The sequence below is a fragment of the Panthera uncia genome, chromosome A2 (assembly GCF_023721935.1).
Source record: "Panthera uncia isolate 11264 chromosome A2, Puncia_PCG_1.0, whole genome shotgun sequence".
NCBI classification, from domain to species: Eukaryota; Metazoa; Chordata; class Mammalia; order Carnivora; family Felidae; genus Panthera; species Panthera uncia.
The window spans coordinates 19509774-19519492 of record NC_064816.1 but is presented as its reverse complement, the minus strand read 5'-3'; the positions used below and the strand labels follow the sequence as shown (position 1 = coordinate 19519492).

General features: G+C 42.5%; 1 protein-coding gene across 1 annotated transcript; it reads left to right on the top strand.

The window, feature by feature from the left end:
- The first annotated feature begins 5549 nt into the window (after positions 1-5549).
- Positions 5550-7491, top strand: LOC125929418 (IQ domain-containing protein F5-like). Its single transcript, XM_049640582.1, has 2 exons — positions 5550-5648; positions 7040-7491. The coding sequence occupies exons 1-2, from the start codon at positions 5645-5647 to the stop codon at positions 7477-7479; spliced, it is 444 nt and encodes a 147-aa protein (XP_049496539.1). The 5' UTR covers positions 5550-5644; the 3' UTR covers positions 7480-7491.
- The last annotated feature ends 2228 nt before the right edge of the window (positions 7492-9719 follow it).

Below are 9719 nucleotides of genomic sequence, written 5' to 3'. Positions count from 1 at the left end.
AGAGGATGCTGGAGGCAGTGAATGAAGTAAAGAAAATTGGGCAGAAGTCCTTGACAGATTTGGGGTAGAAGTGACAGATACTGATTGGGTCAAAATTTTCCATGACATAAAATTTAAAGTGTAAGTGTTAAAATGAACCTAAGTATAAATAAGTACTAGAAGAAAAGGAATAAATTGTATAACTTTTATAGAAATTGGAAATTATGTTCAGAGAAAACAAATCTAAAATATGAGGAGATAAACAAACTAGGGGTTTGTTTTTACATTACATAAATCTGAGCATGGACAATCCAAGCCTGGTGTAGCAGTTCATGTAACTAAGCTACTAGTTTCTCATCTGCTCCTCCTCATTATCTTAGAGATGTTAGCCTTATTCTCATGTCCTCAAAGTGATTACCAGAGTGCTGGCTATCAAGCCTACTTTTTAGGGAAGAAGAGGGTTCAGGCAGAATGACAAAAAGGATTCATTTGCATTCTTAAGGAGTTTTCCCAAAAGACTTACCCAGCAACATCTCATTGGCCAGTGAGTATCACATGGCCACTCCAGTCGAAGGAGATCCTGAGAAACGGTCATTTTACTTAAATGAGCATGTTGCCAACTCCAATGAATTCAGTTCTTTTGGTAAGAAAGAAGGGTGTGGATATGGGTAAGCAACTCACAATCTCTGTCACAATTGCTAACATAGTAGAAGGGAAGAAACTCACCAACCTCCAAACTCACTGACAACGCAATCTGACAAAAAACAGGGAAAGAAAAACAGATCATAAGAAAAAATGATAGATTTAAAGCACAAAATAAGATGGTAGTAAGTCCATATATATTAGGAATCAATAAATGTGAATTAGTAATATCCATCTATTAAAAAAATGTTCTCCTTCTGAGTTAAACAGATCTTGCTTTTGGTAGACATGGAGATGAATTATACAGACTCCCCTTCAAGGAAGAACCTGCTGCCTTGGCTCCTGGGAGTGCTGATAGCAACTGTCAGCTCCTTCAGGGACTGCTTCAGCTGCAAAGAGCCTGCCTCGCCCAAAGTCAAGCCCTTCAGATACCACCCTCAATGACTGATCTAAGTGAATGTGTAAAGACCTGGCCATTTGGACTTAATGTGGGTCAATCTTGCTAGGCCATTTCAGCAACAGAACTTCCTGTGGTGCTTGCTAAGGCTGCCAGCTGAATTGCTGCATCTTCTCCCTCTACCCAGTCCTGTTTCCTTCCCTTTCTTCCCATAGGTGTCGATCCCAAGGGTACTCCCTAATACATAGCCTGAATGCTAAATTCCATCTCCTTTCCTGGAGAACCCAAAGTACAACAGTTGATGCCAGAGGTTGCCTGAGAAAGAAGATAATAAGATGGGGTTTTGAAGTGGGATCACTGACTTCATCAGTGCCTGGTTGGCAACGAGGACCCCAAATACTAGTGGTATGTGCAGCACAGATAGCCCCTGACACAGGGTGGTGGTTTAAATGGTAACCTTCTCAAGCGTGAATGGGATCATATATATATCCACTAGCTGGTGTGACTGACATAGCAAGCATTTGGAAAGAAGGGGGGAATTAAACTATAAAGAATTGGATGGCTATTTTAGGCTCTATGAAGCTCTAGAAAAAGATAACAGATGGCTGAGAACAAGTAACAGGTAATTAAGAAGTAAGTGTAAAAGCCAGAGTGCCTTCTTGATGGCATATGAAGAAACTCTTGTCTACAATGGTAGGGCTTAAAAAGTTGAGGGCCAGGCCCAGGGCTTAATCATCAAAGTGGCCAACATCCTAAGAAGGTTAAATTCTCCATCAAGGTAGGATGTTCTGCCAAAATCAGGGCAGGAAAAAGATGGAACTCTGACACATGGGATAGGATAATTTGGGTTGATGGCCCCCAAATCCTTAATTCCCAAGTTCCCCTGAACCCTTTGAATATGAAGAAATGTGATACTCCACCTTAACTTCACTGATAGTAATGGTGACAGACAATGGGAAACTGAAGATGCAAACTACATGGGCAGGTAGCTTAGACTCTTGAGTACCCACCACTGTTGTGCCATCAGCCCTCTTAGCTCATACTCATGTGGGCTTATAGGGAACCCCTTGGGACCAGCTGACATAAGAGGAAAATGCCTGACTTGCAGATTGTTAAGCTTAGTATGTGTATGCCATCCCCAAAGAGCAGGTGAGCCACAGCCTCATTCAAAGGTAGCCTTGAAAGACAGTGAGTGGTGAGGGGAAAGTCCTCTCAGTTGTCAGAGTTTCAGGCTGAACACCTACTTTATGCAGAAAGAGAAGTGGTCTGAGATAGAATATATATGGGCTTTTCAGCAGTGGTGAATGGCTTATTGGTCAGTTTCCTGGCAACACAAAGACTTGAACAATGGGGACAAGGAAGTCTGGTCTAGAGGCAGATAGATGGACATACGGGAGTATACGCAGAGTAAAAAATCTTTGTATTGTATGTTAACACCTGCCACCAGGGTACATCTACCACGGAATAGGCACTAAACAGTGAAGTAGACAAAAACACTGGACTGGTTGATGTCAGCCAACTTCTGTCACTCGTTCTATTGCTGGAACAATGGGTCCTGGATGGTCATGGAGGCAAAGATAGAGGCAATATAGGGACCCAACAGCATAGGCTCCAAGTTAGCAAGGCTTATGTAGCTATTGATACTGCTATGTTCAAGTCATGGAGTTGTGGTGTGTTTGGTAAATCAGAACATTCACCTTCTGTTTCTGAGAAAAACTCACAGAACTAATAATAGTTAAGTCAACAATGGCAGGAAAGCTTATCATTGATGTTCCTGCTTTAGTAACACAGTAGATTAAAATGTTTTCCCCAAAATACCTATTGATGAATAATATAATGAGTAACCATAGGCTGTAAGCACTTTACATTTTCATAAACTTTGTAAATTTGTCCAACTAAGCCTAAGTTTTCTGCTTTTTTCCACACGTATTTTCACTGTATCAGTTTTATCACATCCTAGCAGATTCCACTTCAGGTGGCATTGAATTTGTCTCTTCTCAGCTTCTTCAACCAGTATTCTCAACTGTAGTTGTTTTCATGCAGACTATTCATAAAGCTGAATTCTTTAGGCCTCTTAAAGTTGGCATTCACCCCTTCCATGAACAACAGCTGAGCTGTATGGTAACATCTGCTAACTCCTCAACAGCTAAGGAAAAACCACTTGAAATCATTTTCCTTGTTTTAATTTGACTGTTGGTTTTGTCCCCAGTGTCTTCAACTCTCAGAGCAACTATTCCCATGAAAGGCTAATAGTGTTAAGTTTATTTTCTGTCATCACATTTTTTTTTCCAGCTGCTGCAATTAAACATAATTTAATTAGCTCACCAGTAATAAACACGTTTTCTTGCTTGGCTAACAAATGCGCAGTCTGAAAACTTACTTTGTGCCTCATTTTCATTTTTTATTTTTGTAAAGAAGTTCTGCTGTGGTGAGATATCCCATTTAAAATTGCTAAATTTTAAGATCTTTGCTTTCTTGTGAGTTAGGAATAATACGGACTGCTTAGTCTGGTAATGTAGGTATATAATGCTGTATCCCTTTAGCACAGATACAATGTTGCATAATGAACACAATGCTTTGCTACTGCCAAATAATGTGACATTTAAAGTCTACTTTTCTCCTCTGTTCTTGTTTGACATAATACATTATGTATTGGTGATAAAATATAAATCACAGCAAGCAGTATATGTGGCACTCGAAATACTATTCAGTTATAACTGCACCACTGCCATTTGTTGTGCGTTGAGCAGCAGTGGGAGGTGATGGGAGGGTCATATACTGTCCCTGTCACAAATACTCAAATCTGTCATTGCGGTGCAAATGTGGCAATAGACAGCCTATAAACAAATAAACCTGGCTGTGTTCCAATACAATTTTATTTATGGATGCTTAAATTTGAATTTCATGCAATTCTCATGTGTCACGAGGTTTTTTTGTGTGTGTGTGTTTTTTTTGTTTTTGTTTTTGTTTTTTTTTTTTAGTTTTTTCAACCACTGAAAAATATAAAAACCATTCTTTGCAGGATGTACAAAAACAGGCAGTGGGGTGGATTTAACCTATGTGCTGTAGTTGCTAACCCAAGCCCTAAATCAAGGCCCATTACATGGTGCTTGGTTCCTAATAGGTAGAATGTATGTGTCCCAGAATCAATGTGTGGCAGTGGTGGTGCATCCATGAGCACCCTTCCAGTTATACATGTGGGAATTTGGGCTTTGTGTCCCTGCAGGCTCCATACGACTGGGGATTCTAGTTTCTAGGGAGGAGGGTAGTCATCAAGGGTCACAATAAGGGTCCCACTAAACTTAAAGCTATGGCTGGGACCTGGTCACTTTGGACTCCTTTGCCAAGAGACAAGCAGGTATTGAAAGGAGTCACCGTACTGGCAGGGATAATTAACCCTGGTCATCAGAAGGTGAGGGGGCTGCTGCCACACTATGGGGGCAGGTAAGACTATGAATGCTGCTTGGGTGATTCACTGGCAGATCTGTTGGTGCTTTGCTGCCCAGTGTAATGGTAGATGAATACAATTATGACCAGAGAAGTATGGTAACTAGAGAATCAGATACCTCACAGATGAAGGTCTAGACTCACGGATAAAGGTCTGGATAACTGCTCCCCCTGAAATTGCCTAGACCAGCAGAAGTGCTAGTCAAAGGGTGGAAGGGGGAAGGGAGAAGGGGGTAAGGAGTGTGAGTCTTCTCTACATGCCACCCCCCTGCATAGCCCCCACACTGCCCCCACCCCATGCCCACTCTACATATTGCAAATGCACTCCTCAATGACCCCTGGGGCTGTGACCCTGAGAGGGGACCAGGTCTTCACAATGACCATGTGGGTCTTCAGAGGCAAGGAGCAGACAAAAGTGGGGCACTTCTTGTGTAGTGGTTGCCCCTCACCCATCTTCTGGCTGTGACTTTGAGGCTCTCAGGGGAAAAGGAAGACAGGAGAGTGTTTGAGCCCACTTGAGCCTGAGATGAAGGCCATGGCTAGTCCTGGGGGCTTCATGAATGCTCTCCCAGAGGCCTGATAACTAGACGACCTACAGTTAGGCCAGACATAGGAGGTTTAGCAACGAGGGAGTTTATTCTGTTCCACTAATTCTGCTATCTTCTTCAGAGATGATCACTGCTAATTTTTATCTACCTTCTTAATCCCCACTCCTTTAAAAATAATGCTTTTGTGACAACATGTGTATAAATATATACTTATATTGAGTTCATCTTGATTTGATGATTGTTGATCTTGCTAAATCTTGAACACTGTTCTGTATCAGTACATAGAACACTCATTCTAATTGTTATCTGGGGTGTCGTTGAGATAAACTGAAATCCATATAATAAATACTATCCAGGCTTTAATGAGTATCATTATACACTTTTGTGTCAGTGGGTCAGTATTTGGGGTGTCCTTCTTTGTAGCTAGAACTCTGGCCACTCTGGTAGGAAAGAAAGGACAGTTCTTCTAGGTTTTTCTTAGAAAGGGGCTTAATTGCTGGAAGCCATCCTGGTGCCTGAGTCATAGGTGCCTTTATGACATCATATCTCTCACCCCTCCTCCACTTTTCCTGCCAGTGTGTGGCTGCAGGAGCATGGACCTGAGAGTGGTGGGACCACCTTGCCCCTAACCATGGGTAATTTAGTAAAGTGCAGATCTGAGGGGGATTTGACTATCCACCTCAAGTCATGGGCATTTAATGTTTTGTAAGAAAGAGATCCACCTGAGCTTTCTGGGAGGACAGTAAAGTTCTCAGGATGAGACTCCCCCCCCCAACCCCAACCCTTCCATGTCTGAGGTCCCAGGAAAGGCCAGGAATCTGTGTGGTTGACTTGTCACCTAGTGATGGGAAGATCACCCTTAGTTTCTCCAATGTTTTTCTCGGTAGTCTCTGATTACAGGACAGCAAAATTTCCAAGTTATAGTCAAAGATGATGAAGTCATATTGATAGAACAGAGGTTGAAGGAGCAAAGGGGAGAAGGGGAAGCGGCTGTCCCCCAAACTCCCACCCACATCACTGCCATCACCCACTCCACTCCTCCATGTGTAGATGGTTATAGGCTTTACTATGTTGGGGAAAGTCTTGACTTGTGACATCTCTGACCCTTGGGGTTCAGTGGAGTATTCCAAAACTCTGTGACCATGAACTTTGTTATCCAAAGAGAGATGCTTCAGTGAGTGAAGGGACACTTATTAATGCGGCTCCAGGACAATAGGCATAAACCCAGGGTGTGCTAGGCAAACAGAGGAATGGTCCTCATACACAGAGCTGGAATGAATACAGATTGACTCCTCCTTGGCTATCCTTTTCCCCCATTTTCTCCTTAGGCTGAGATGTGGGTCTGGCCAAGGTGTATAGATTGTGCCAAGGAGGTGGGCAAAGAGTATGAACTTAGACCATGCATGGTTGGGAGCTACAAGGTGGGGACTGTGTTTGGCGTAGAGGTACAGGAAGATTGGGTCTAGAAGTGTGTGTGCACGTGTATCTTTATACTAATGTATGTGTTAACTGATGCTTAAGCTCAAGTATAGACGGTGGAAGAATCTTTTAATACTTTGGTGAGGCAGAAGGGAGACAGCACGTGGTGGATGTAACCTGAAGTCAGAGGTGAGAGGGCAGGGGGTACAAAGATGCCACTTCTCCAGCAAACGGGAGGGGTCTGAGGAAAGAGACATGAACCGTACGTAGGTGGTTGGGTCCAGGTGAAACTTACATCTCTTTCACTTCTGATTATGGTGCTCTTGCTTTAAACTGGCCAACCAGGTCCATGCAAAACTGGGTGACACTGCAAGTTCAGGAGGAGGCCATGAGACTCAGAGGGCAAGATGATGTGTCCATGTCCAGTAATCAGAGAGTGGCAGAGGCAGGACACCTGCTTAATCTCCTGAGTCCATCCATTGCCCACAAAAGCTCTGTTGAATGTCAGAGAAAGGGGCAATTGTTGATAGAAGATCAGGGCTCCTTCCTGGCACACCTGGGAGTTGAAATGTATGAGTTTCCTAAGTGTCCCATTTTCTTTTGCAAGGCCCTGGAATAAAGACCACCACAAAACAGGAAGCGGCCATGTTCATCCAGGCCTGGTGGCGGGGCACCCTGGTACGCCGGACACTGTTGCACGCATCCCTCAGAGCGTGGATAATTCAGCGCTGGTGGAAGCAGATGCTGGTGAAGCTGATGGAGAAGAAGAAGCGATTATCCCTACAGTCCTATGCTCAGCAAGAATGGGCAGTGGTCAAGCTGCAGTCCTGGGTCCGCATGTGGCGCTTACGCCTTCGTTACTGCCGTTTGCTCCACGCTGTCCGCATCATCCAGATCTATTGGCGCTGGCATATTTGTCAAACACGTGGCTTTATTCAGGGCTGTTACAACCTCAAAGAAAGCCAACTAAATCTTCAACTTGAAATCTCTTTAGGCTTACAGGCTTGTAAAGTGCAACAGTGCATACCCCTTCCAGTAAATGAATGATCAGGTCTGCTATATCTGTGTCCTCTGCTCTTTTTGCCAGATTTCAAAGAGGTCATTGAGGTCATTAGATAGCATCTCATAAATCAGTCCCGAGGAAGTGCCAGTTCTCCTAGCATGGAGAAAGATTCTGAGAGCCCAATGCTGGATGAACAGGACCTATGAACAGATTGATTAGCAATGTCTGCCATGGGTAGGAGATTTGGGGGCTTTAGGGCCTCCAAGTTGGCCAACACAGGAGAGACTCTTTCACAGTGTGAAAGACTCTTTCACAGTGGCACCCTCTGTAGTTGTGTAACATGGAGGACTGTGCCATCTTTTGCTTCCCCCCATCCAAATGTTTAAAAAATGTTATTTAAAAAACTGTGGTTGGGGCGCCTGGGTGGCTCAGTCGGTTGAGTGTCCGACTTCAGCTCAGGTCATGATCTCACGGTCTGTGAGTTCAGGCCCCGCATCGGGCTCTGTGCTGACAGCTTGGAGCCTGGAGTCTGCCTCAGATTCTGTGTCTCCCTCTCTCTCTGCCCCTCCCCTGCTCATGCTCTGTCTCAAAAATAAATAAAAATATTAAAAAAAAAATAAAAAAAATAAAAAACTGTGGTAAAATATACATAACATAGAATTGACCATTTTAATAATGTTTAAATAAACAGCTCAATGGCATTAAGTATTTCACATTGTTGTGCAATTATCACCAGCAGCCATGTCCAGAACTTTATTCATCTTGCAAAATTAAAACTCTGTACTATTAAACAATTATTCTCCATTCTCCCTTGCCCTCAGCCCCAGGCAACCACCATTCTATTCTGTCTTAATCAATTTGGTCACCGTAAAAATCTCATTTGAATGGAATCAGACATTAGTGGTAGCAGTAGTAGTAGAAGTGACTGACTTTTTCATTTAGCATGTCTTCAAGGTTCATCCATGTTGTACCATGTGTCAGAATTTCCTTCTTTTCTAAGGATGAATAATATTTATTGTATGTATACACCACATTTTGTCTATCTATTCATCCATGAATGGATACTTTGGTTGCTTCCACCTTTTGATTATTGTGAATAATACTGCTGTGAACATGGGTGTACAAAGATCTCTTTGAGATTCTGCTTTTGATTCTTTTGTGTATATACTCAAAAGTGGGATGGCTGGATCATTATTAAATAGTAATTCTATTATAAAATTCATTATAAAAATAGTAATTCTATTTTTAATTTTGAGGAACTGCTGTGCTGTTTTCGGTAGCATCTGTACCATTTTACATTCCCATCAACAGTGCACAAGGGTTCCAATTTCTCCACATCCTTGCCAATGCTTGCTAATCTGACTCTCTTTCTCTCTCTCTCTTTTTGATAGTAGCTATCTTCTGGAGGTGAAGTGGTATCTCATTGTAGTTTTTATTTTCATTTCCCTAACGATTAGTGATGTTCAGTATCTTTTCATATGCTTACTAGTCATTTGTATATCTTCTTTGAAGAAATATTTATTAAATCCTTTGTCCATTTTTGAATCAGGTTTTTTGTTGTTGTTGAGTTGTAGGTGTTCTTTCTATATTCTGGATATTAATACCTGATCAGATATATAATTTTCAAAGATTTGATCCTATTTTTTAAAAAACTAGCTGTATTGATAGCTCAGAGACTGGAGCCTGCTTCAGATTCTGTCTCCCTTTCTTTCCGCCCCTCCCCTTTCAGTGCAGCTAAAGCTAGCAGCAAGCAGGGGAGGGGTGGAGGGAGAGAGACACAAAACCTGAAGCAGGCTCCAGGCTCAGCACAGAGCCTGAACCGGGGCTCGAACTCGCGAACGGAGAGATCATGACCTGACTTGAGCTGAAGTCAGAGGCTTAACTGACTGAGGCATCCAGGTGGCTGAGAACCCAGTAGGGGTTCTTTTTTGACAGTTTTTTCCTTCTGCCTCAATGTTTCCAGTGAGATCTACTGATGACGTTATAGGCAATCACTTATATATAATGGGTTGCTTCTCCATTGATGCTTTCAAGATTCTCTCTTTGTCTTTGTCTTTTGGAAGTTTGACTATAGTGTTCCTTTGCATAGATCTCTTTGAATTTATCCTGCCTTGAGTTCACTGAGCTTTTAAGGTGTTTATATTCATGTATTTCATCAAATTTGCCAAGTTTTAAGCCATTCTTCAATAATCTCTCTGCACTTTTTTTTTCTCTTCCTTCTAGGACTTCCACAATGCATATGCTGGAGAGGTTGGTGGTCTTCCACAGGTCTTTAAGCTATATT